We start from the raw sequence: 27,293 nt of genomic DNA on the forward strand, positions 1-27,293 counted from the left end.
GTGTTTATTAAGCGAGCCATCCGCGTTTCTTTTAACCTTGAAAACCCACTTTAAACCAATCGCCTGTGCACCACGTTGTAACTCGGTTAACGTCCACGTATTATTTTTATTTATCGAGTCAATCTCGATACGCATTGCTTTCATCCACTCCGGTTTCGATTTTGCCTCATCAAAACAAACCGGTTCATCATTAGCAAGCAATAAAAAATCGTCATCAATTATACTCGAATTCAAGACATAATCATTAAAATGTACCCGGGTAACTGTGGCTCGAGAATATCTCCGAACAGCTGGCTCAGGTGTAACCGTGTTCGTGTTGCTTGTATCAGCCAGGCTTGTTGGAGCATTTTCGACTATCGGTTCTTCATTGTCATCGTCACCCCCATCACCACTTGAACTCGTAGAGTTTGACCCAGAGCTCGACCCGATGTTTTCGGTATTAACGGTTCCTTCTCCGGTGTCAATTTTATCACCAAAGTTAACCCAAAACATGCCAGGTGCTCGATCCTCTTCATCGATTGTTTCGGTACTTTTACCCCAATTCCAACTTTGCTTTTCATCAAACACCGTGTCACCCGCTCGACTCACAACAATTTTTCTAGTCGATGGATTGTATAAACGATACGCCGCCGAACCTTTCTGGCTTCCGAGATAAACTAAACGAGTCGAACGATCGTCTAACTTCTTAATATTTCCCGCAACTATTTTTGAATACGCAACACATCCAAAAACTTTAAGAAATTTAAGATCCGGCTTATTTTGCTTTAACATCTCATACGGTGTTTTGTCTTTTAACGCTCGAGTTGGAATTTTATTAATCACGTCGGTTGAATGCCTCAGCGCTTCACCCCACATATAATTCGGAACTTGTCTCGCTTTTAATATGCTCCGAGTCATATCCAATATCGTGCGGTTCCGCCTTTCGACAACACCGTTTTGTTGAGGTGTATATGGAGCGGTTAAATGCCGAATAAACCCCTCGTTTTCAGAGAACCGATTGAAATCACGAGAAGTGAATTCTCCCCCTTGATCGGTTCGAAACGTCTTGATTTTCTCACTATTTTCCACTTCCACCATGACTTTAAATCGCTTGAAGGTATCAAACGCTTCACTTTTTTCCTTCAACAGAAGAGTCCACATGAAACGTGAAAAATCATCTATCAAGACGAACACGTACCTATTTCCGGCTATGGTACTAGGAGTAATGGGCCCGAATAAATATCCATGGATTAGTTCTAAAGCTCGGGTTGCTCTAAAAGTTGCCGACTTCGGAAACGGTTGTCTCGTTTGCTTCCCGACTAAGCACGAGTCATAGATTTGATTTTCTTGATCAACTTTTGGCATTCCAACGACCATATTATTTTTCACCATTTGTTTCATAGACTCGAAATTTAGGTGTCTTAGTCTCGCGTGCCAAAGCCAATTCTCGTTATCAATCCGGGCTTGTAAACACACGGGTTTCCCCGTCTTTAACTTAATCGTATAAAGACGATTCTTGGATCGAGTAACCCGTATCAACGATTTTCCTTGATCATCATACATCAACAAGTAATCGTCTTTCATACGAATATCACAACCACTTTCCGTTGCTTGCCCAAGACTAATAATATTACTTTGTAAACTAGGAATATAATAAATGTCGGTCAATAATTGTTGCTCCCCTGTTTTACTGACTAGCAATATCGACCCTTTCCCGCAAATATCCACATAAGACCCATCTCCAAATTTAACTTTGCCACCAACACGCTTATTTAACTCAGAGAAAAAAGATAAATTACCCGTCATATGGTTGCTCGCACCGTTATCCAAATACCACAAGTCTTGTTCGTTGGAACCACCCTCGTAATCTTTTGGTATAACCTTCTGTTCATTCAAGTACACTTTTTCTTGAATGCACTGCACCATATAGAGGGACAGACCTTTTTCTTTTGCTTCGGCCAAATATGCTTGTCTTTCTTTCCTTCGTAACGGACATCTCGAAACGAAGTGACCAAATTCATCACAACGAAAGCATTGAACTTCCGAGTAATCCTTTTTAACCTTTCGTTTATCCCCTTCGTTGGACCCTCCTTGTGAACCACGGTTTTGACTCTCACGTCCACCACCACATCCTCGATTCGAACCTTTCCCGCGCCCCCTACTCGATTCGCATGAAAATTGCTTCGAACTCGAAGAGGATTCAGAATTATTAAACAAAAGTTTACCTTCTTCAGAACGCAACACGTGTCCTTTTATACGCTCCTCATAAGTCTTCAGCCTCCCGACAACATCCTCAAAACCGACTGTTTTAAGGTCTAACACTTGCTCGAGGGATGCTACAACTTGGATAAACCGGCTCGGCAGGCTTGTGAAGAATTTCTGGACTAGCTTCCTTTCTTCATACGGTTGTCCAAGTGTGGCTGCTTTAGAAGAGATCGCGGTTATTCTCGAGGCATACTCATCAATGGTTTCGGTTTCTTTCATCATCATACCGTCAAATTCACGTATTAACGTATGAAGTCTAGCATCCTTCACACGTTCCGCGCCTATATTTCTTGACTTTATGGCATCCCACATCTCTTTTGTCAATTTAAATTACCGATTTGAAATATTTGTTCCTCGGGAATCGACTGGAACAGAAGCGCCTTCGCGATGTTATTTTGCTTCGCGTCATTAGAGCCCGGGTCAATCACATCCCAAACTCCATGAATCCCAAAAATAACCTCCATATGCATACTCCAAATCGTGTAGTTTGTTTTCGTCAAACGCGGACACTGAAACGACCCGGAGATCGTCTCCTTTTTCGCTTGGTTCGCGTCACCCATCTTGATTCTCCGGCTATAGGTTACCTAAAAATTCCGTGACCTTGATTCAATTGTTCCAACACGTGATTTGATTTATGTTCACAACCAAACCACCTTAAAATATTCAATTGAATAAATCTTTACCACCAAACCCTTTCACCAAAACAATAAACTTGACATTCTGTCAATCTTTTTGTTGGCACAGATTGATATAGATAAAGTGGAAAAGTAATGGCACCACCATTTGAATCACGTGAATGGTTGCAGATTTGCAGGTCTTCAATTAAAGTTATAAAAAACTTAATAACCTCAAAAGCTTCTTTGTTTGCCTTTTGCTTTCGTAGCCCCTGCCCACTAACTTATAACCTTTCTTTTTGTGTTCCCAAAGCTCAGACTCCAAACACAAAATTTCCTCACGTCACCGGAAATCAGCAGGTCCGAACAAACGTCAATCGAACACCGATTTCAATAATCTTCGCCGGAATTCCTCACGTCACAGGATACTCCGACCTTCAATTGCACAGGTCCGACGAACACAGGTTTGAGAGCGCCGATTACCGTCAACGAACCCAATCGATCGCTAAACACATTTAATTGTTTATAATTATCCACTCCTTAAATCTCGTTACTTAACCTTGCACGCCAAGTAACGCCTTAAACCGAAATTCCCAACAGATCATGCCTATTAAGATGTGATATTATACCAATTGTGTAATAACACGCACCTGACACTTGAAATATATTTTCTATCGAAAATTGAGGTGTCCAACGCGCTGGTTTAATTGTTATCACACCATCACTCAAAATACCTCGTTTTGAGTTCAGTTTAACATGATATGAATGAGACATTATTTTATCTGTCCATGTAGATTTTAAATTAGTAGTATTTTTTTTCCTGGTTAACGAAGTCAATGAAACAAAAACATGTATTTGTGCCTGGTTTCAAAGTAATGATGTTAAAAATATTGAGGTAAAGAAGACATTTTTTTATCCTACAAATACACCAATAACGATCATGTGATTCTTTGTTTTTGTTCACATGATGTAAAATCTGGATTCATTTACATAAAAATATTAAGCAAAAAGATGTATTTTAGGATTTTAGCTTGAAGTAAGATATAAAGCTACATGGTCGAAGTCAAAATACAAAAATTTGATCAAAAGTTTCCTTACTCTATGGGAGCCTATTAAACATGGCGAGGCAATTGGGTACATACATATTTTCCAACAAATTTTAAACAGGTCAGGTTTAACCATGACATGGTAGATATGTTAACTCCACCGTAACTCATATAAAATCTGATTTTTTTATATAATATAAAAGCACGTTGCTAGAGTGTTCGACGAAGTGAATTTCGAGTTACTTGAACTTTAAATTTTGACATTGGATCCGAATTCGAGTTGAGTGGAATTCAAATTTAGCCAAGAGTAAAACACCATGAACAAAGTAAACTTCATGTTGCAATTTGACGCCCAAGAGTAAAACACGCCAATCTAAAATACCATGTTGAAAAGAAACATCAAGATGGTGGAACACCGTGACCAAAACCAAGAACGACGCGTTGTTCGTCGTCCAATATGGAAAAATGTTACCACCAAAATTTGAAGAAAACTGAACCAAATTTTGTTTATGTTACATGCATCTATAGTTGAAATCCGTTCGACCTTCTAGGTTGAATTGTTGTATATTTGTGAAAGATTATACCAGTATCCTTTCTGCATATGTTTCTCATCTAACTTCTTAATAAGAAAACCGAATGCGAGTAATTAAGAAAAAAAATTGTTTGCCTCTCCTTACTTGATGAATCCCTAAAAGTATAATACATTCTTTTTTTATGAACATCAACTTTTCTACTCCTAAAAGACCAATGCCTCTCCTTACTTGATTCAATGCAATGTCGCGATCTTCCTAACACGGCCACAGAAAAAGCTTTTCACCTCCCGTGACGTTGTAGTAAGCAAGAGATAAATGGTCTTTGAAATAACCCGCCTTCCCACCCAGCATCTGCTTGTTTGCAGAAACCTCCATCTCTCGAGCAATCTTCTCTTTGAAACTGCTTACACTCTCAGACAACGACTCCACACTTATTTCCAGCTTCCGCCTGGTCTTTGGCATCAACACACTGATACAAACAGGTCCCTGTCACAGCCCAAAGCCCCAAACCAATTAACACACGAATCTTAAAGCGGATAGAAATGTTATTTTGTAAAAAAACTTACCGGATGTTGAGCCAAGAACTCATCCTCGGGGACAAGCAAAAAGTCGTCGTCATCATCAAGTCGTTGTGTCTTTGGTTCAGGTTCTTCAGGCATAGCTTCTGTGTGCACCGGCTTTATGCTTTCAATCCTTTCCTTGACAGCATGTATAAAATCTTGCTCTGTGGTCTTGAAAACCTCAGGATGTGTACGAGCAAGACCGGCAATAACTGTTGAAATTTCGTCATCTTGGGCAAGTGCAGTCTCAGTCTCCTCCCTGATCTTGGCAAACAGCAACTGCTTTTGTTCTTTATGCTTAGGGTCTTGAATATGCTCAAACATGTAACATACATAAATCGGTTTACCAGTGACGGGTGAAACGACAGACGAAGCATGCCTTTCCGCGAATGTCTTATACCACTCCACGGGGTCCTTGGTCTGGTAACTAGCACTGGCGGCAACAGTATCGGTAAACCATTTGGGCCGAATCCTGTCGGATTTGACATAGCCATCTTGAGCACGTAAGTCAGACATTTGGTGCAGGTAATAGGGATGATATATGTCTCCATCATACAGAAAACCATAACCGCGCCTCAATGTTTCAGCATTGTCAGCGATCATACTTTTTTCATTCCGAGGTTCGGTTAAAGCCATCCACCTCGCGACGTTGTCCACAGTTCTTTTGATGTCGGTGGGAGGAATTTGTATCGCCTCCAAATCGTTTCCGCCTACTTGTGATGGAGTCGGCATTTTTCTGCTTCAGAATCTTTAATAGTGACACCCTGCAAAGAAAAAGCTACAATTTATATCTTTGAAGAAAAATAATATTGAAAAAAAAACAACCAAAGTTACCAAACTACACCTGTGTCAATTACATATCATGGATACAATAATCAATGAATGTGTCAAGCATACGAGATCAAGCTAGCGTTTTAGATTTGTTACTGATTCTAGACAAACAAGCAGATATAACCTACGCAGTTAAAGCGGGGCAATCAGATAGCGGTCAAGGACCGCTATTTGAGATATAGGTTATCGCGGTGTGATAACAGTAATTTTAATATCATGCAAAATTTATATAATATATTTAAAATATTAAAATGTAAAACATAATAGTAATATCAAAAGTCAAAACACAAAAGTGTCAATATTTGAAACATGATCTAATCACAAGCAAAGAAATCTTCCTCCGAGTCCACATCAACAAAGGAATCCAATCATAAAATCATTCATCAAGATAGCGCCGATAATAGCGGTTCCGCAATTCCAGACCGCTATTTGATGCCGCTATTTTGCAAGGGACCGCTAACCACTTTCCCACCACTTAGGGGTGTGTATGAAACCGAAAAACCGGCTCAAAACCGAAAAAAAGCAGAAATATCGAACTGAAAAAACCAAACCTAATTAGAAACCGACAGGTTGGTTTTGATTTTTAGTAAAAACCGAAATATTGGTTTTGACTCGGTTTTGTGTCTTGTGAAAAACCGAAAAATCAAATTTTTTTGCCCGAAAATTACTAGGCCAATTACCAAGACCAGAAAAAACAGAATCCGAAGCCGAACTGAACCCGAAAATCGAATATCCAAAACTGAAACTTTTTCTCGGTTTGGTTGTAGCCCAAAACCGCACCACGCACACCCCTTCGGGCCCTACCCACTGCTATTGACTGCATAGGAGATCACAAGTTCAACCTATTAATTTGGGGTTTCATTCAGGCATTTGATCAAACACCTATTGTGCATTAAATTTATTATATCATGTATGAAGATAAATCATTAGCCAACAACACACTGGGGTTAAATACAAACAATCATTGGCGTATGTATATTTATACCTGATATCAAAAACAATCAGCCGTTGTTTGAATCAATGCGTATAATGAGAGTATGCAATTAGGGCTTTGTTTTCAAACCGACCTTAGATTGATTTATTATGATGGGTTATTTAGATTGAACTTAACTGAAATTGAACCGAAAACCGAATAAGTAATTTGGTTCGGGATTAAATGGGTTCGGTTCGGTTCGGTTCGGTTTAATTGGTTTTAAACCGAATATCGGACAAATATAACAAAGCTAATAGAATGTAGGTTCGATAACGTTCTAGGAGAGAAATTAATTGCGAAAGAGTGTTATTTTGAGAAGTTGATCGGTCCATGAGAAATAGATTTTGAGCTTCGATAATCTAAGAAATTGATTGACGGTTTGGTGTGAAGTGTTCCTTAATCGACAATCGGGATATCAGACTCTTCGGTTTCATAGTTTCAAAGTGTCATTGTTTCATTTTCGCAGATGCTAGAGTTTAATAACATGAACGTGATACTTAAAATATATTTTTCTATCGAAAATTGGGGTGTCCAAAGCCAAGGCTTAATTGTTATCACGCCACCAAGTACTCCAAATACCTCATTTGTTTTGAGTTTAGTTCATTAAAAAACCTGATATGAATAAGACGCTTTATTGGTTTATTTTGATAAATTTGTAATATTTTTCTTTTAACGAAGCTAAATGAAACAAAAACAAGGATTTGTGTTTGGTTACAAAGTAAAGATGTTATAAATGCTACAATGATTCACTTCGTGACACACAAACATGTATATAATCGTTTAGCTCTATAAATCCAACATAACGTGTAATTATGTTATACGGTTTTCAAATTTCTACTTAAAGTTGGCTTTTGCATTGAACTCATGCGCAAAAATATATGTTGTATACAAACAAATAACTCGATCATTTGTTATGAATCGGTGTCTTTCGTCGAGGTAAATCATAATCCATCACCATAACATCATTGTCATTCACGGGATCGATAACCTCTTCATCTTAAAAAGATTGAGGTAAAGAAGACATTTTCGTATCCTACAAATACATTAACAACGATGTCATTCTTTGTTTTTGTTCACATGTAAAATCTTGATATATTTCCATAAAATTATTAAACAAAAAGTTGTATTTTATCTTGAAGCAAGATATAAGATTACATGGTCAAAGTCAAAAGACAAAAATTTGATCAAAAGTTTCCTTATGGGAGCCAACTTTCTATTACCAATGTGTGTTCATTTCCATTTTACATTAGTAATTAAAATGTTATTATCTGGAAATAATTTAGTTAAATTTTTGTATTAATAAATCCATTAATTAATTAATTACCTTAAATTGTTTTCCCTTTAGCAAAGCCACATGATCATGAGAGGAAGAAGATTCAACAACTTCACTTCCTGCATATAGCCATATTATTCTCATTTAGGAAAACAATACATGTCGTAAGATAATGATAAATACTGGATCGTTTATTGATTAAGGTTATCATACAATCCATAAAGATTATGACAAAACCCGATAAATCTAAGATAAACCCGTGAACTCCAACTAATAATGTCTAATAATAATATAGTCCAATACATGCGACTATAAAACAAGCCTTAGCAAATAGCAAATGTATATGTATCGATATTAACATATATTGTGCCTTGTCTTCAACACATGACCAACTACACAAAACCATTAGTAACTAACAAACTAACTAACAAAGTAACAAACTTAATTATCACCAAAATAAAAGGTTTTTGTCCAAAATTGCATGCATGTTTGCATATGTCTTATGATCTATATATCTCTATAATCAAATGTTAATGTCTAAAACATGAGTTAACCGAATAATTAGTTGTGCGAGGGAGGACGCGTTCTTGGCCTTGCATAATCCGAATAAAGCACACCAAGATGCTCATTGCGTGACGAACCTTCTTTAAAAACTCGATGATCAATCTTCTTATCTTGTGTACTTAATTCTCCATATTCATTATTTGGAGATGGTGTCACATGAGGTTCAATTTTAGTTGCCTTTTCGGAAACCTGTAGGTTATAACAAGTATGATTATAACACGAAAATATCGATCAAACACTAAATTTATATACTTTTAGAGAAAGTAGTAACCTGGAGATTAGAAGAAGGGTTAACGATGGTGGTCGCGGGAGGTAGAAGACGAGCATTTGAGAAATGCATGCAAATTATAAGTAGGAAGAAGGAGGAAAATGAAACTACAAAAGCCATATACTTAATTAGCTAGTTGCTTCACAAGTGTTTGAACTTTGCAATATAAATATATATATAGGAGTTAACTTGACACTTGGTTCAGAATAATTTACTGTTTACAATAGTTTTAATTAACGGGAAGTCATCAAAATAGAGAGGTTATTAGACTTAAGACCACTATTTTTTTCTAAGGAATATTTCTAAATTATTTTAATCATAATGACTAACTTTACTTCTAAACCAATAAAAAAAAGTGCGTGAGCTAGAGTACGTAGTTTACACATGGTACAGTAAAATGATGACATTTACACTCAAAGGCCATCTTCGGGAATAGTTAAGGGTGAGCTAATTAAAGCATAAATGTTAGACCAAGAGTGTTTTCATTCGAACACTATTTGTTCGACATATTTTTCACCTAATAATAAAATTTGTAATTTGATCATCTTTATATTTACTTGTTTCACCACTGAATTAATTTACATTAAAGAAAGCAGATTGACAATAAGTTGCACTACTAGCACTTTTAGATTTCATATTATCATATAAGTATATAACTCGAGTCAATGTTCATTTTAATAATTTGTTTCGTCTATTTGTACATTTTTTTTGTGATTTCACATGTTTGGTTAAGTTTATATTAAGTTGGCTCGATCATCTTTTCTTAATTCCTAAATAATTAACAAACTGATATAATGCAAAAGATAAACTTAATTAATATCTATTCTAACGAAACTAAAGTTTGAGTTATTATATACACTTCAATATATGATTTTAGCGCATATGTTAGACAAAAATATTGTATAAAACAAATTTAAAGATCTTAGTTTTCAGGATCAAGTCAGTTTTGATAGAATATATACCTTTAGGATAGTTAAAAACCCTTTGAATTTTAATTTCTTGCTTGTTATTTAAATATATCTATCTAATTGGTATAGTTTAAATTAAAATTGATATAGAGGAGGTTATACGTTAGTATTTAAAAAATATAAAAGCAGGGTTGAACACATGCAAATAAAGGGTTTGATGAGACTTGTGAACTCCAAAGTACCAACTATTCACAAGATCAAGAAAGTGATGTGCCTTCTTTGTCCCCCATTTTCCTTCAACTATCACTTTCACACATTTGGTCCAACTCTTGGTTCTTGCTATTTTTGCTTATATTATTGGGTTCATTACATAGGATCTAAATCAATAAACTTCTATTCTTTTGATGATTATAATATGTATACATGTGTTTTGGTCATTGTTTTACATATATATATTTTCGGTTTCTTATATTGATTTAGATGGCATGTAAACGTTTTCTATTAAGTGTGTTCACATACGCATTTGAATTAGTAAAACAACAAGATCAAATAACCTAAGAAAACACTCAACGACTACCCTTTTCATTTCCGACCACATCTTCAACCACTAGGTTGCTACCATATTCGTCGATGCCAACTCCTACTAACCATGAATGATTGACAATGGTTTATGAAACAATTATACGAGGGTTGTTAGAGTTGGGTGGCTAGAAATGATGAAGCTGGTATACGAGTGGTTTTAAAGGGATGTTAAACCGTGTTGTTTCAGTTTAATTAGAATAAAAATATATATATTAGTTAAAAAAATTGTGATAAAGAAGTAGTGTTAGGGAAAATATTTATATATATGTGGTTTGCTTTCGAATTTTATGTATGAATATGACGTAGTAGGTGGATACAACTCACAAGTACAAAACAAGGTACACACACAACAATAACAATAACAATAACAATGAATTTAATTTATAGAATTTATTTTTGTAAAAATAAAGTTTAAAAAGTTAATTTAGTTTGTGAAACCAACGTAGAGACATATGTGTTGATTGAAGAAATTACGGTGGCGTGTTTTGTTGCATGTTTTGTTTTACCATTCATTCATTCATATTTCACATTCACAAACACTAAGAACATACAAAACAAATATATATAGGCTCAATTCTTTAATCTTTATTATTACTCGATCTCGCATTTCAAGGATTTGTCCCACTTTGACCAAATTAATCTTTTATTTAAAGTTTAAACAACATAAACAAAATTTATTAATGCATTGAAGAAACACCAGTCGAACCCCGACAGATTACGAGTAACCTGAGGGTTAGATAGACGTTTCCCATGAGGGGTTAATTCCGGCAAGATGGTTCTTCCGATAACCTGCAAAACAGACACCGTGAGCTCGTCACTAAGAAAGGGGGGGGGGTTCCTCCTTGTGACCACCCTCCGGCGTGAGAATCAGTCTATGTTACTCTTTGAATATAAAAGTATATTATTAATACTAGAGCAGTTATCAGGTAAATTATACAAGATATTAGATGATGAAATGATAATACCATTTGATGTCTTTTATAGCCGAAGGTGGGTTTCCAAGGAGGTTTAGCCGGCCTACTACTCTGCCAACTGTGGCCTACACACGTGCTCTGCTGGTAATTGGTGGATAGGCAGCGGCTGACAGTGACCAGGCGTGCTGTTCACTTTTCCTTTTCCACCAACTACAGGCTAGGCACGTGGTATGGCAGGAGTTGGTGAGCAGGCGGCGGCTATTGGTCACAGTGCTGTGGCGTGTTGTCTGCCATGCTGCTGTCAGTGAGCTGTCGTATCGTTGGTCAGATCTTTTGTCCATACCTCGTCAGGTATCACACAAAAGATCCTCCATTATTATACGGACTGGCTCATTTAGGCGGGAGTTTTCCCCCTCCCGCCTTTATGCGGGAATGTTCCCGGCTTTGCTCATTCCTTCTTCAGGTAACTACTGAATTATTACGAGTCTGAGCCTTATGCGTGTAGCCATGCTGCGCGGGTGGCCAGTCCCTAATGGCGGGTATCCGCACCTGCGGGAACAGGCGGATACTTGGAAACCATAGGGAGGCATTTCCTGCGGGACCAGCTTGCGTACCGCATGTGAGGTCGTCACAACTCTGAGCGTGGTGGGTCCTGCGGGTTTGGTAGGTCGCGGCGCAGACGTCCCTATGGTGAAGTCTGCGGGTTCAACTGCGCAGACGTCCGTTTAAGGAGTCTTGCGTGTTCAACTGCGCAGACGTCTCCTTTTAAGAAAGTCTTGCGGGTCCTAACCACCTCTGCTGGGACCTACCTCTTCAAGTCCCCCCAGTCCAATGTTCTGCTCATGAATGTTTAATCAAGTGAGGTGAACTTTTGGACTCAAGCAAGGGGTTTTTGAAAAGGGTTTAGTTTTATGGGTTTTCCGCGGGAAGTCTTACCCACGGGTTTCCCAATGTCACGCAGAATTTCCCAATGTTCTGCTTGATCTCTGGGATGATGCGGATAGGTCTGTAACCTCCCCGCAAGTCAGGAGCGTTTAGAACCTTTTGTGTAGATTCTCCATGAGGTCTTGGTGGTTTTGAACATAGTGATCAATCATGTTATAACCACCAATTCCATCCTGAAGTTTCAAACAATCTAGTTCTTGACGTTCCCGCTATGCGGGGATGTTAATCCCGTTTCTGCAAGCATGGCCCAGAAGATCCTTCTTGGTTTCAATTCCCATGGAGTGCTCGGTATGCGAAGGGTTTTGCCTTGACGCTGTACCCGCACTTCGTCTTATTAGTTACTTTACTCCCAAGGTATCCCTGGCTTTAAATCCCTGCAGGGCTAGGTGCGTGAAGGGTTTTGCCTTAACACTGTACCCGCACCTGACTTATGGTTGCCGAGGTGTTCCTGGCGTTTAATCCCCTGCGGGCGCTAGGTATGTGAAGGGTTTTGCCTTAACACTGTACCCGCGCCCGACTTACAATTGGGTGCCGAGGTATGACTTTTTACGGGTGTTAGGTATGTGGAGGGTTTTGCCTTAACACTGTACCTGTGCCCGTTTTGTAGTTGGGTGGAATGCCAAGATTTTCTCGGCTTCACTTCCCTGTGGGTGCTAGGTATGTGAAGGGTTTTGCCTTAACACTGTACCCGCACCCGGCTTTATAGTCGGGTTTTTTCCGGTTTCCGTTCCCTGCGGGTGCTAGGTATGTGAAGGGTTTTGCCTTAACACTGTACCCGCACCCGGCTTCATAATTGGGTTTTTCCGGTTTCCGTTCCCTGCGGGTGCTAGGTATGTGAAGGGTTTTGCCTTAACACTGTACCCGCACCCGGCTTCATAATTGGGTTTTCTTGGCCTCTGTTCCCTGCGGGTGCTAGGTATGTGAAGGGTTTTGCCTTAACACTGTACCCGCAGCCGTCTTACGGTCAACTGGATAGCCAGGGTAAGGGGTTTTTCCCGCTTACTTTTCGAATCTTTGGGATTTGCACATGCATATTTAAATTTATTCTAGCGCTTTTCCTCATATTCTAGATAGGTTAACCGTTCATCGCGTGGTTGTCAATAGATCTAGGTACCTTTCATGATTTATGCGGTTAAAACCTGCATTTTCATTCAGTAGGGTGACCGACATATAACTATGACTGACCTGCGTGAAGGTTTTCTATTCTTTGGGTTAATGCGGGTTTTGCCGCCTTCCCCACGCAATGACTTTTCTTGATGCGATGACTACCGGCATTAGTGTTCGAATCGACCATTCAACGCGTGGTTGTTAATAGGTTAGTGTTCAGCTTCCTCTACCAGGATTCATGCGGATATACCGGCACTTTCACATAGTGGAATGGCTGAACCTTTCCCCTTTAACTGACCTGCGTGAAGGTTTGATGCTTTTGGGTTTGTGCGGGTTTTGCCGCCTTCCCTGCGCAACGATTCTTCACTTGATGCGGCGGATACCGGCATCTCCATGTGCAAAGTTCATAAAATATAAATGTAAAATCATCAGCTTCAATTTGAAGGAGAATCGTTTCCATTAGAAGTGGCTCTAGGCCTTTTCTTTACAAATTTGGAATTGATCTACATACAAACTGTGTAATTGAGCTCCCATTAGGCGTGGCTTGGATGGGAGCACCATCGAGCCGACATGTATCTTGTTCGGGATCTCGTTGTTTACGCAGTATGTAGTCTCCGTTGAAGCTGCGATTCTTATTCGTGCGTTTCCCCAGCTGGGGTTCACGCATCAGCCTGCTCGACGCTCACTTCGCCACAAGGTGCGCGAGTGTCCCATCCTTGACAAATGCTTCGACCAAGTCCTTTACGTCTAAGCATTCTTCAGTGTTGTGACCTTTGGTTTTGTGAAAATCACAATACTTTCTCCGATCAGCGTTGTGGCGATGCCGGATAAACGGAGCCTTTGGCCACGAGAGCTCCTCCGTGGCGAATATCTCGGTCACACTCTTTGTGAGTGGCGTACACCTGGAGTTCTTCTCCGGTTTCACGTTATCTCTTCCGCCCAACCGATGTTGGAAACCGGACGGGGTGTCAAAGTTTACCCTTGACTGCCAAATGCCCAGCTTCCGCTTTTTGTTTAATCGGGCGGTAAGGACGTTGTTTTCCCTCGTCTTCTGGGTGTAGAGGTTCGTGCTCTGTGGAAGATCTCTACCCAGTTGCCTCTCGGTTTCCGCAAAGCGTTTAGCTGCGGTCATGATGGCATCCCATGTGGATGGCATGCCATCTTTGCCCGTCAGGGTGCGGATGAGTTCCGGGTCGTTTGCGCCCTGGATGAAAGCGGCGCGAACGAGATCTTCGCTAACGTTGCCCAGGCTTAGCTTCTTCGAGTTGAAGCGAGTGATGAAGTCAGGCAAAGATTCTTCCTCCTCTCGGACGCACTTGAGGATTGTCCACTGCTCCTCAGTGTACTTTCTTTGCTGACTAAAGTGTTGGCTGAACTTCTGTTGGAAGTCCGCCCAATCGTAGATGTGGTGGACCGGCAGACGGTCGAACCACGCTCTAGCTGCCCCGCCCAGCGTCATTTGGAACATATAGCATCACGTGGGTTCCGTCCAGTTACTGACGGTCGCCCCCGCGATGAATCTGTTCAAGTGATCGTCAGGGTCAGAAATACCATCGTACGTGCCTATGTTGGACATTTGTTTGGCACTTCTTGGGGCGATTGCTTCCGCAATGTCCCTTGCGAATTTGGACGTTCCCGCCCTTGCCGCAGTTGGCGTGAATGTTTTGGAGAAGTCCCGTGGGCTGTTGCCCACGTTTATTGGACTGAATGCTTCTCCAAAACGCCTTCTCGGTTGGGAATCCGTTTCTTTACGCTTCCCTTTCGCCCTATGACGAGGGTTCGCGTCTTCCTCGGATTCCTCCGAATCATCGTCGTATTCGAATTCTTCCACTTGTTGGAGTGAACGTAAACGTTCATCCAACTCAGTTTGGAACTCTTTTTGACGTTCTTCGGCCCACGCTTTAACCTCATCGAGTGTTTGGCAGGGGAGCCTCGTCTGTTGATTTTCTAACTGGGTATCGGTGAATCCCAGTGTCTGATTATTTACTTCACTTGCCCCGGCTTGGGTAGCTGGGGTAGTGTTCGTAAAGTTTGTGTACTCGGTATTCCCCCTTATAGCTGGGGTCATAATTACCGGAGTCTCTTGGTTACTCGGTTTTGGGACCGGAGTATCCTTAACCATCTTTCCAGAAATTTTGAAAAAACTGGAGAAAAATAAAGTTCTAGCTTTATGCACGGATGGCGCCAATGAAGAAACACCAGTCGAACCCCGACAGATTACGAGTAACCTGAGGGTTAGATAGACGTTTCCCACGAGGGGTTAATTCCGGCAAGATGGTTCTTCCGATAACCTGCAAAACAGACACCGTGAGCTCGTCACTAAGAAAGGGGGGGTTCCTCCTTGTGACCACCCTCCGGCGTGAGAATCAGTCTATATTACTCTTTGAATATAAAAGTATATTATTAATACTAGAGCAGTTATCAGGTAAATTATACAAGATATTAGATGATGAAATGATAATACCATTTGATGTCTTTTATAGCCGAAGGTGGGTTTCGAAGGAGGTTTAGCCGGCCTACTACTCTGCCAACTGTGGCCTACACACGTGCTCTGCTGGTAATTGGTGGATAGGCAGCAGCTGACAGTGACCAGGCGTGCTGTTCACTTTTCCTTTTCCACCAACTACAGGCTAGGCACGTGGTATGGCAGGAGTTGGTGAGCAGGCGGCGGCTATTGGTCACAGTGCTGTGGCGTGTTGTCTGCCATGCTGCTGTCAGTGAGCTGTCGTATCGTTGGTCAGATCTTTTGTCCATACCTCGTCAGGTATCACACAAAAGATCCTCCATTATTATACGGACTGGCTCATTTAGGCGGGAGTTTTCCCCCTCCCGCCTTTATGCGGGAATGCTCCCGGCTTTGCTCATTCCTTCTTCAGGTGACTACTGAATTATTACGAGTCTGAGCCTTATGCGTGTAGCCATGCTGCGCGGGTGGCCAGTCCCTAATGGCGGGTATCCGCACCTGCGGGAACAGGCGGATACTTGGAAACCATAGGGAGGCATTTCCTGCGGGACCAGCTTGCGTACCGCATGTGAGGTCGTCACAACTCTGAGCGTGGTGGGTCCTGCGGGTTTGGTAGGTCGCGGCGCAGACGTCCCTATGGTGAAGTCTGCGGGTTCAACTGCGCAGACGTCCGTTTAAGGAGTCTTGCGTGTTCAACTGCGCAGACGTCTCCTTTTAAGGAAGTTTTGCGGGTCCTAACCACCTCTGCTGGGACCTACCTCTTCATGCATTTTGTAAAATTTGTTTCTTTGCTTTCTGTACTTTTTTTTATTATTTTTTTCAAATAATGAGTTTTTAATTTACACTTGTTTTCTTAATTCTTTAGTCACGGTATCTGATATTTAAAACTAAGTTCTTATGTACACGCATGGAATAAATGGACTAGAACCATGATCATGCAAAAGAGAAAGACGCCGTTAGCCTGGCCATGTGGAGGGGCTTCGACGCCCCTCTGTGTGACACGTAGGAAACGATGCTTTAAAGTATCTCTTCATAAAGCTTCGTTGTGGTTTAAAGTCTCTTTACCATATCATATAGATATATATGTGTGTGTAAGAGAGAGAGTGAACACTTGCCCCCCCCCCCCCCTCTTGCCGGCCATCATCCTAATACCACCTTCCCCCATGCTAACCCCCAAAAGGTGGGGTGTTTGGGGCTTCACCACCCACAACCTCAAGTCTAACGGCCTAGAAAATGGCAGTTGGCACATTTATTGCCCAAGCTATCCACGTCATCCTTAAGTGTAGTCTTTCTCCTGACACGGACGTAGAGAAAAGTAACTTGTTACAAGCCAAATAGAAGAACTCAACCCAAAAGACTAGTATGATGGGTGAGGAAACCCGTGGCTTATAAAGCCCACATCAATTGCCCATACAACTTATCATCAATTGCCCATACAACTTATGTGGGACAATTCTCATACCTTGCAATGGTTTCAGTCCGTAACAATACACTTTCCTTAAGTGCCAGCGTCCTCGTTGGTCACAGTTGGCTCATTCCAGGCCACCACTCCGAGGCTGGCTCTGATACCAATGTCACAAATCATACATAAAAACTCAACCCAAAAGACTAGTCTGATGGGTGAGAGAACTTATTTGGCTTATAAACCACACCTCAATTGCCCATACAACCGATGTGGGACAAGTTCCATACCTTGCAATGGTTTCAGTCCGTAACATAACCGCCAATTGCTAATGCGGTTACGGACCTAGTATTTGATCCATTGGTCCGGATACACATACGACGATCATTGATTTGTTTGTGAATGTTGCGTTGCCAGTCAAGTTATGAATGTTTAGATTGTTGACTAACTTACAAGTGTTCCGGATTGATGGTTCAGTTGTGTGTATCTGGTCTAGACACCCGTCTGGATGATTCAATTGGTATCTTTAGACTTTTGAATTTCGTACTAATTAATTATCACAAACCACACATTAAATATTAGTTATGGCTTGATTTGTCGTAGTGTTGGTCTTCGATATGAACGATCATTTGTTAGGATGTTAAATCACCTCAATGGTATTACTGTCTTTTATTTATGAAAAAAGAAGTAACAAAGAACACACCCGACCCACCTAGCTCTTCTAGAGTGGTATCTCTCTGATGAGTTCAGGCGCTCGGAAGGATGCCTTTTTCGCCTTTGACATAAACTGCTCAGGAAAGCACCAAAGCCAATCCCAACCTCCCGTGGAACATCGCAGTGATATATGATCACATTGTCGTGGAAAGTGGGTGATAGTGATACATATGTAAGGGTTGATCCAAAATACAAAGACCCTTTTGTCAGTAACCAACGCATATATATATGGTCACATTCCAACTATATGTAGTGATACATCGCAAAGGAATAGTGATACATCGCAACTATATGTATCTAACCATATGCATCATCCTATCCAAAATAGGGCTGTCCAAACTGCTCGCCGCTCGTTCGTCGTTCGCTCGAATTTTGCTCGAAAAATGCTCGCTCAATTTCGGCTTAGTTTGGAAGTGAGCCGTTTGGGTCGGTTCGGTTTAAAAGCAATCCAAGCACGAGCAAAGCCTCGCTCGGTTTGGTTCGGTTCGTTTTGCTCGAATTAATTTTTATATATTAGTTTATAAAACTTTATGTATATATATAAGTATACTATTTTTTTAAAGTTTTTAAAAATTTCCCTCTATTGTGTTGAACTCAAAGTTCAAATTTAAACCATAGTCACTCGTTTTATATATGTTTTATTGTTAACTATGAGTTTTATACATTTTAAAGGTGAAAGTTTAGACAATTTAGAGTTAAAGGTCTTGAATTAATGATATTTTGAAGTTTTAGAAATTTAAAATTGGAAACTTTGTACAAAATCAAGCAAAACAAAACCGAACCAAGCCGCTCGGTTTCAAAACCAAACCAACTTTAAGCATAAAGATTTCGCTTGTTTCTTTAAATTCAATCCGCTCGGTTCGGCTCGCTTTCAAACCAAACCAAGTATGAGCATGGCCACATTCGGTTTGGTTCGGTTTGTGAACAGCCCTAATCCAAAATATATCCGTTGAATAGGTATCTATGTAGTTGGATAGGTATACATGTTAAAATTCCAATTATAGGATGATGCATATAGTTGGATGCATATAGTTGCGATTTATCACTACATGGCGGACCCAGAAATTTTTGTCAATGGGGTCCCAATTTTTTCGGTTTACAAAACTTTCGGGTCGGTCGTTATTCGGGTCGGGTAGAGGCGAACACGGAAATATGGTGCCAAACGACCGTCCGTAGTGGCACGTTGTGCCAGATGTTATGGGCTATAACGCGGGGGGTACACCGCACCCCCCCCCCCCCCCCCCCCCGCGCGTTATGTTGAATTTTTTTTTGCGCGTTGTATCTAAAACGCGAGAATGGCACGCAGATCAAAAAAAATTACCGTTGGTTTGGAGCCGTTGGGGTTTTTTAAAAAAAAATTAATTATATTTATACTATATAAACAAACCAAACTCATATTTTTTAACACATTCCTTCCAATCTACCAATTTACACAAATATTTATATCTTTTACACTAATATTTCTACCATCATGTTTCCAAACAACAACCAAAATATTCTCGGTTTCGGTCAATATGCCCGTCAAGCCAACCAAAATCCACAACCGAACCAATCTACCGCCCCGATAGTCCAATCTCTAAAAGCCAATCGACGAGCGAAAATTTTAGAAAAATATAAATGAGTTTTAGTTTTATTAGTATTATTTATGTTTTTTTATTTTAATTTGATGTATTTTTTTTTAATTTAGTTTAATGTATTTTTTATTTGGAAGTTTAATGTAATTTTTAATTTTATGTAAATTTATTTAAATGAATTATTATTTAAAAAAAACAAATAAAATTATAATGACTGGGCGCCACGTGGCGCATAACCCCTGGATGTGGAGAGTTATGACTACAGCCTGTTTTTGTACAAAACCATAACTCTGACTGGGCGCCACGTGACGCATAACCCCTGGATGTGAAGCTTTATTACACATGGTCTAACTATTCTTTAAATTTACAAATGATTAAAGTTGGGAGGTCATGGTTGTAAATAATTTGAAGAAATAAAAGTTGGTGTTAAAATGTCTACTATGCCCGTATTTAAGGTTGTACTATGTGTTTGAAAATTTGTAAGTTACTTAAAATTAAGTGTCTTAACTTGCCCATTAATGATGCATTATATATAGTATAGATTAGACGATGTATCACATTGTCACGGAATTTTAACATGTATACCCTCATAGGATGATGCACTTCAAACATACCAAGGTACCGTTGATCCAAAATCCAAATACCCTTTAGACAGCGAAGATTGTATTAGTCAAGTAAGAAGTATTTGACAAAATTTTCATTACAAGACTAAGGCTAAAGACTTCCGTCATCTTCAATAGTCTATACGTTTTTGTGTAAATCCAACTTATAGAACTATGAACCGGTACAAAATCACGAGATTTTGCTCTTGGGGAATTAATTTAAATAAAAATTGACAGAGATCATGTAATCAACTTTTTCGTCAAACTGTATGCTATTTTATTGAATTGTACAAATATAAACTTATATTAAATCACAAGAAAGATATCAATATCTATAAACAATTGTCCTTTTTCAAAATAGAACTCAACTTAATATATTATTACTACTACTACTACTACTTAATTTAATCAAAGTTGCACACCTACCAGTTTTCAACCAAACCCCCTTTTAAGGCAAACTACTTTCAAGTAAAATGTTCCACACATGTAAATCAATTTTATTTAAAACTCTACTCCACTTGCACAACACCAAACACAAGACATTCACAAAATCATACACAAAACTAAAAAACTTGTTTTCTTTTTTCCCTAAAAACTCGAAGATATCGGTCGACCAATTTTGTCTAACTTATTTTTTCGGACTCTTTCTATATACAACAAACTATATAACTTTATAATAGAACATTCATCACCACACTTTTTTGTGTGTTATTACTTCAAAGAGACCGAGAAACAACAATTACATTTGGAGAAGATTATTCACAGTAACAGAAACCGAGTTTGTCCGCTGCAAATCCTGCACAAGTAAAAAAAAAATAATAATAATAATAACACGTTTTACCCTAAAAAAATAATATTGAACTTGAGCGAGAACATAACACATATAACATACTCTAAATATTAATTCATCGGGGACATGCGGAAGCACTTCACGAACAGTTTCGGCCATTGCGAGTAAATGTGACAGATCATCGTCTGAAACACGTGGGGCCGACCTAATAAGTGAACCACCACGATGTCTTACGTTACTAGTAGAAGGATTGTTTGAAGTAGACGTGCTAGCTTGAGATGAATTTATCGGCCATAGATTCCAAGAAGCGTCTTCAAGGGCACTTTGGGCATATGTTTCACCGACAGCTGCAAGATGTCTCATCACCATTTGGACTCGGCCCAAACCCACGGATCTTATCGATGTAGATGGGCCCGCCCCATCAAATCTCCAATCATCATGTTCTAAAGGGGTCTGAGTTTGATTAGCTACACCGCTAGGATCATTTGGCAGTTCAAATGTAGAGCTGAGCTGGCGGGCGAGTTGTTCGTCACTTGAAACGTTAGCAGAATGTGGTGCAGAGTTTCCTTCATGTGTACCGATAAAGAGTGGTTTACGACAAGTGGGGCAGGAATAATTGTCACTTAGACCTTGGTCTAACCTGCCATCTCGGCATATTAATCACAACATAATGCTAAAGCAACTTTAATTATAAAAAATATATGAAACTGTTTGTTACCATGATCTAAGGCATGAAAGATGAAAAAGATGATTATATGAGAGCTTCTTAGCCTTGGCCATCGGTTCCTAAATGTAACAAAACGAAATTAGATAATATTTTGAGTGAACTGCGGTTATCGTCCCTGTGGTTTGTCCAAATCTGCGGTTTTAGTCCAATAGTTTCAAATTTGCGATTTTCGTCCCTGTGGTTTCATTTCACTTGCAATTAAACCCGAATTCACTAACCCCGTTAAGTCTGGTCGTTAAACCCATCAGCGTGCCCCTCACGTAAGGGGCATTTTTGTCTTTTCTCCTCAAATAAACCCCATTCGTAATTTGCAAGCCCCCCTCACGTGAGGGACTGGGGTGTATTTGGGAAAAAAGGACAAAATTGCCCCTCGCATGAAGGGTAGGCTGACGGGTTTAACGATCGGACCTAACGGGGTTAATACATTCAGATTTAATTGCAGGTGAAATGAAACCACAGGGACGAAAATCGCAAATTTGAAACTATTGGACTATAACCGCAGATTTGAATAAACCATACGGACGAAAACCACAGTTTACTCTAATATTTTAAACGTAGCAGAACAAATATTGAAATGATTACCCGACAAATGGCGCATTCATCATCATAAGTTTGTATCTCTTCAAACGTTGCATCAGGAAGAGCCCCGTGAAGTGTTCCCAAAGCTATCCTTAACTTAATAAACGCTCTGATACGCTTTGCAACTGTGCTTAACAAGGCCTGCCTATGAAATAAAAATAATATAAACAAAAGTAGCATTTTTATCTTCAACACGTTAAAAGAGGATATTATAGAATTTACACGTATATTTAGGAAAAGAACTGCATCTACAAGATGAAAAGTCATGCCATGAAGCCGCCAGATGTGCACATAATGACCAAGAGCCATTAACAAAGTCATAATGTCTAGAAAAAACCCGAGATTCCGTATAATAACACTCTTCAATTCCCACAATGAACCTGCGCATATACATCATGTCCCGAATAAGAAATTTAGAAATGCGTATGCCATAGTAGAGCAGTTAAAAATCAATGTCTTGCCTGCTGCTGACATGTCCAAAAGCTTTGATATTTTGGAGTTTTTGGTGTTGCCACTTGAGTGATGAAGCCATACATCAAGCAGTTGAAACCCATGAACCAAAATAGCCTAAGAGCAGCATAAGGCGTGAAGAAACGGTAAATACATTCTATAAAGAGAAATGGTATTAGAAAAGATGGAATAGATTAATGTACCTGTAGTGTTTCGAAGGCAATGCTAAGAGGCTCAAAGAATAATAACAGAAATACAGGTGATGATATTGTTTGGTAGATGAGTAGGCACGCCCTTATCCTGCAAATAACAGTAAAAAATGTAACAGACAATGAAGCATGAAAATTTTAAAATAGCATAAATTGTTGAGCAAATACCAGATTATGTCGACAACAACAACCATCAATAAAACACAATATACACGGAAGTAAGTCCCGGGAGTCGCAGAAGGGGAAGCGTTCAACCGTTCAAGGCGGTCCCTGGCTAGGGCTTGAAACATCTGTACAAGTTAAAAATATAAATTTTGCAATTCATTACATCCCCACAAAAAAAAAACAAAAAAACTCATAAACTATAATAAGTAATTATACCTTCAAAGAACATAACAGAGTCAACCATGTCAACCACAATCCTGCATGAACCATTGTTGGTGGAACTACCAATGGAAGAAACGTTCCCTATGAAACCAATAGTATAATCAGCCGTCAAGAACTAACTAGCTTGTCAAATATACAAAAAGTTACCATGATCATAATAATATGCATAAATGTATCATCTATGCAGTCAGTCTCGGTGGTATATCGGTGGTATCTCGGTTATCGGTCCTCATATGAAATATCAGTCAGAATATCAGTACCAATGATATCGGCGATATTTCACCGATATATCACCGATATTCCCGATAACAATGTTTTAAGACTTAATTTTCAACTTTCAGTGTTTAATATTGGTGTTTTGCAACTTGAAAAAAGATAATTTGTTAATAGGAGGGTATACTGAATTGTTAGTGTTAAAGTGCTATAAATATATATAAATTTTACATGATATTAAAATTTACCGATATCCCACCGATATCTCACCGCGATAACCGATATCTCAAATATCGGCCCTTGACCGATATCCGATATTTTTCCGCATTAACTGCTTAGTGTATCATATGGAACACAGATATAAAGCCAAAAATCAAAATCATAACATACAACTGCCTACCTTGTAGAAAACATAATTAACTACTCGCTCCACCAACTTCCGAGATTCAGATGCATTGAGCTCAACAAAAAATATTGTCTGCATGAAGATACATATAATCAAGCATAAATAATATGCCACATACAAGCACAATCTATATTCATTAGGTGCAGAGGATATACAAAACTTAAGTACCTTAAGAGTCAAGATGATAAGCATAAAAACGTTGAGAACAAAATTGACCACCAACGCAAATGTGGTACAAGAGCCCAACAAAAGGTCCATAACATGGCTGGCAACCCCAGGCTGAAGAAGATTTTCACCCATCAAACCATCTGACTTTAGTTTCACATATGAAAGTTCGGTCCAATACCGGAGGCCTATAAAGCTCAATACCGTACAGGCTGCTGAAATCGATAAATAACTCACACCCATCGAATACAAGGAAAATTTCACTAGGGCAACTAAAACTCCAGGATTTCATGAGATAAAAATATACATGACCTCCTCCCTTGCCCACTGAACCGATCACTGTGCAAAAGTTATGGAGAAGATAACAAACTATAATATAACTTAGTTTGTGCACCTCCCCCAAGGGACCTTTCAAAGTATCAATAATAAGTACTGAAAGCAATATAAGTAACCTGCATCACAATATGTTGTGTATTAGCAGCATATATCACAATATGTTGTGTATTAGCAGCATATATCATATAAGAGAAAAGATGCAATACATATATGCAATAATTGCTTAACGCACAAGAATACAAGAATACTTATATTTCATGAAATCGATCCATGAAATCACATCACAAGATCTCAAAATCGTCAATATATATCCAATTAATCATTGGTTCACCAAAATAAACAGTTTTGGATCGTTAATCGATCAATTTTTTACCTTTCTTCATAAAAACCGTTTTTGAGCGTTTTAGTTTTTGGCTGAGAGTTTTAGGTTTATGGTTGAGCGTTTTGAGCGTTTTAGTATTTTTTCCTTTGAGCGTCTTGAGTACGTATTGTACGTTAAGGCATTATTGTACAGTATCTCGACCCTATCATATAAAGGGAGAAATATAGCAAACTTAGGGGGTGCAAACAAGCCGAGCCGCTAGAGCCTAGAGCTCAGCTTGTTTTGGCGTTTCGAGCGACTTTTCTAAAGCTCGAGCTCGGCTTATGAGCGTTTTTCTCAAGCTCAAGCACAGCTCCGGCTCGTTTATTATTTATTAATTACTTTATATACAATTTTACAGTATTTTTATATACTTTGAGAAAACCTTAAATGAGCCAAAGCTCGGCTCGAGCTTGACTGTGTAGTGTGAAATTAATACATAGAAGTCCAAAACAGCTAAACTAAAAAATACACAAGGCTCGTTAAAGCTCGACGAGCCTAAACAATCTTCCCATACAAGGCTCGATAACTAAACGAGCATCATTTGATGCTCAACTCATTTCAAGCTTTTTATCAATCCGATCTCAAGTAGGTTGCGAGCAGCTCGAGCTCGGTTGTGTAGTGTGAAATTAATACATAGAAGTCCAATGTGGAGTAATGTGTAAGCATCATTTGTGAATTGTGTGTTATTTTATAATAATAATTAAAGTTTTTTAAGTTACGAAGGATATTTATTTCATATTGCTATGGGCATATAAGGTGCACAATTGACCTAATTATTATTATAGTTATGAAGAAGGATATTGCAATAGCATATATTCTTCAAATTTTAATTAACACACGGATCGTATATTGAATTCAATTCAAACAGCAGAAGGAACCCTAGCAATTATTAATATTATATATAGAAGGCGCCCTAACATTACGAATCGTGCAAATACATATACATACATAATAACAATGAAGCGCGTATATCAATAATAATAATAATAATAATGAAATTAGGTAAAGTGAATGCACCGAACGAACCTGAATTGAATTGAATTGAATTGATTGAAGACAGAGATGTTGAATTGGCGAAGAAGAAGATAGAAATGAAATGAAAAGAAGGAGAAAATGTGAACAAATAATAATATATTAATATGATTGAAGAGGTAGGTCCCAGCAGAGACCAGTTGGACCCGCAACACTCACCTTAAACAGGGACGTCTGCGCAGAGACCAACTGGATCCGCAGGACCAACCATGCTCAGAGACGTGACGTCCTTACGCGCAGTACGCAAGCTGGTCCCGCAGGAAATGCCTCCCAATGGTGAAGGACTCCGCCTGTCCCCGCAGCCTCGGATACAAGCCATTAGGGAAGGCCACCCGCGCAGCATGGCTACACGCACAAGGCACTTAGCTCTCGATCATTCAGTGTCACCTGAAGGAATGAGTAAAGCCGGGAGCAATCCCGCACAGAGGCGGGAGGGGGAATACTCCCGCCCAAATAAGCCAGTCTGTATACTGAAGGATCTTTTACTGTACCTGACGAGGTATGGGCGAAAGATCTGATCAGGGATACGACAGCTCACTGATACAGTATGGCGAGCAGCATGCTCCTATACTGTGTCACTATTAGCCGCTGCCTACTCACCAACTACTGTCATACCACGTACGTAGCCGGCAGTTGGTGGAAAGGGAATAGTATACAGCACGCCTGGTCACTATCAGCCGCTGCCTACCCACCAACTACCAGCAGGGCACGTGCGTAGGCTACTGTTGATGAACAGGAACACTGTTGCAGCCGGCCATACCTCCTTGGAAACCTACATTCGGCTATAAATACCCCAAATGGTATGATCATCTCAACACATTACATTATCTTATATCATCATAATATACCTGATATCTGCTCTAGCAATCTCTTAATATATTTTTATATTTAAAGAGCAATCTAGTCTGATTCTCACGCCGGAGGGTGGTCACAAGGAGGAACCCCCCCTTCTCAGTGACGAGCTCACGGTGTCTGTTTTGCAGGTTATCAGAAGAACCATCTTCAAAGGGTCTAACCCCTCGTGGGAAACATCTATCTAACCCCCAGGTTACCAGTAATCTGTCCGGGGTCCGGTTAGTGTTTCTTCATTGGCGCCATCCGTGCATAAAGCTAGAACTACAATTTTCTCCAGTTTTTTCAAACTTCTACAAAGATGGTTAGAGAAATTCCGGTAACCACAACCCCAGCTACTGGGGGAGATACCGGCAACACAGTTTTTACGAACACTACCCCGGCTACCGAAGCCGGGGCAAGTGAAGTAAATTTTACGAACACTACCTCACTTACCAAAGCTGGGGCAGGTGCAGTAAATGATCGACTACTGGGATCCACCGATACCCAGTTTGAGAAACGAAGACTCCCCCGCCAGACTCTCGATGAAGTTAAGGCATGGGCGGAGGCACGACAAAAGGAATTCCAGGCTGAGTTGGACGAACGCTTGCGTTCCGTGCAACAGGCCGACGAATTCGAATACTGGGAGGATGACTCGGAGGAATCCGACTCCGACGCGAACCCTC

The 27,293-nt window shown here is 39.7% G+C and overlaps 2 protein-coding genes across 2 annotated transcripts; both read right to left on the bottom strand.

The window, feature by feature from the left end:
- Positions 1-4,692: 4,692 nt before the first annotated feature.
- Positions 4,693-5,729, bottom strand: LOC143620642 (putative splicing factor 3A subunit 1). Its single transcript, XM_077092286.1, has 2 exons — positions 5,004-5,729; positions 4,693-4,923 (listed from the first exon to the last, which is right to left on the bottom strand). Exons 1-2 carry the CDS (start codon positions 5,727-5,729, stop codon positions 4,693-4,695), a joined length of 957 nt encoding a protein of 318 aa, XP_076948401.1.
- A 14,830-nt stretch (positions 5,730-20,559) lies between these two features.
- On the bottom strand, positions 20,560-25,850 carry LOC143620723 (E3 ubiquitin protein ligase RIN2-like). The gene is made up of 12 exons (XM_077092350.1): positions 25,771-25,850; positions 24,048-24,496; positions 23,874-23,951; positions 23,255-23,341; positions 23,042-23,163; positions 22,868-22,964; positions 22,676-22,781; positions 22,437-22,594; positions 22,218-22,355; positions 21,627-21,694; positions 21,011-21,548; positions 20,560-20,914 (listed from the first exon to the last, which is right to left on the bottom strand). The coding sequence occupies exons 2-12, from the start codon at positions 24,285-24,287 to the stop codon at positions 20,858-20,860; spliced, it is 1,689 nt and encodes a 562-aa protein (XP_076948465.1). The 5' UTR covers positions 24,288-24,496; positions 25,771-25,850; the 3' UTR covers positions 20,560-20,857.
- Between the last annotated feature and the right edge of the window lie 1,443 nt (positions 25,851-27,293).

The sequence above is a fragment of the Bidens hawaiensis genome, unplaced genomic scaffold (genome assembly GCF_021521415.1).
Source record: "Bidens hawaiensis isolate Kalapana, Puna unplaced genomic scaffold, B.hawaiensis_p1.1 tig00002631_1, whole genome shotgun sequence".
NCBI lineage: Eukaryota > Viridiplantae > Streptophyta > Magnoliopsida > Asterales > Asteraceae > Bidens > Bidens hawaiensis.

What these genes read in the sequence shown, in the direction of transcription:
- LOC143620723 (XM_077092350.1), bottom strand. Translation starts at nt 24,287, where the DNA reads ATGGGTGTGAGTTATTTATCGATTTCAGCAGCCTGTACGGTATTGAGC. An exon ending in CTCTGTTATGTTCTTTGAAG is followed by an intron (nt 23,164 to 23,254) that starts GTATAATTACTT and finishes TAACTTGTACAG; the next exon opens with ATGTTTCAAGCCCTAGCCAG. An exon ending in ATGAATGCGCCATTTGTCGG is followed by an intron (nt 21,695 to 22,217) that starts GTAATCATTTCA and finishes TGTTACATTTAG; the next exon opens with GAACCGATGGCCAAGGCTAA.
- LOC143620642 (XM_077092286.1), bottom strand. Translation starts at nt 5,729, where the DNA reads ATGCCGACTCCATCACAAGTAGGCGGAAACGATTTGGAGGCGATACAA. An exon ending in AGTTCTTGGCTCAACATCCG is followed by an intron (nt 4,924 to 5,003) that starts GTAAGTTTTTTT and finishes GGGCTGTGACAG; the next exon opens with GGACCTGTTTGTATCAGTGT.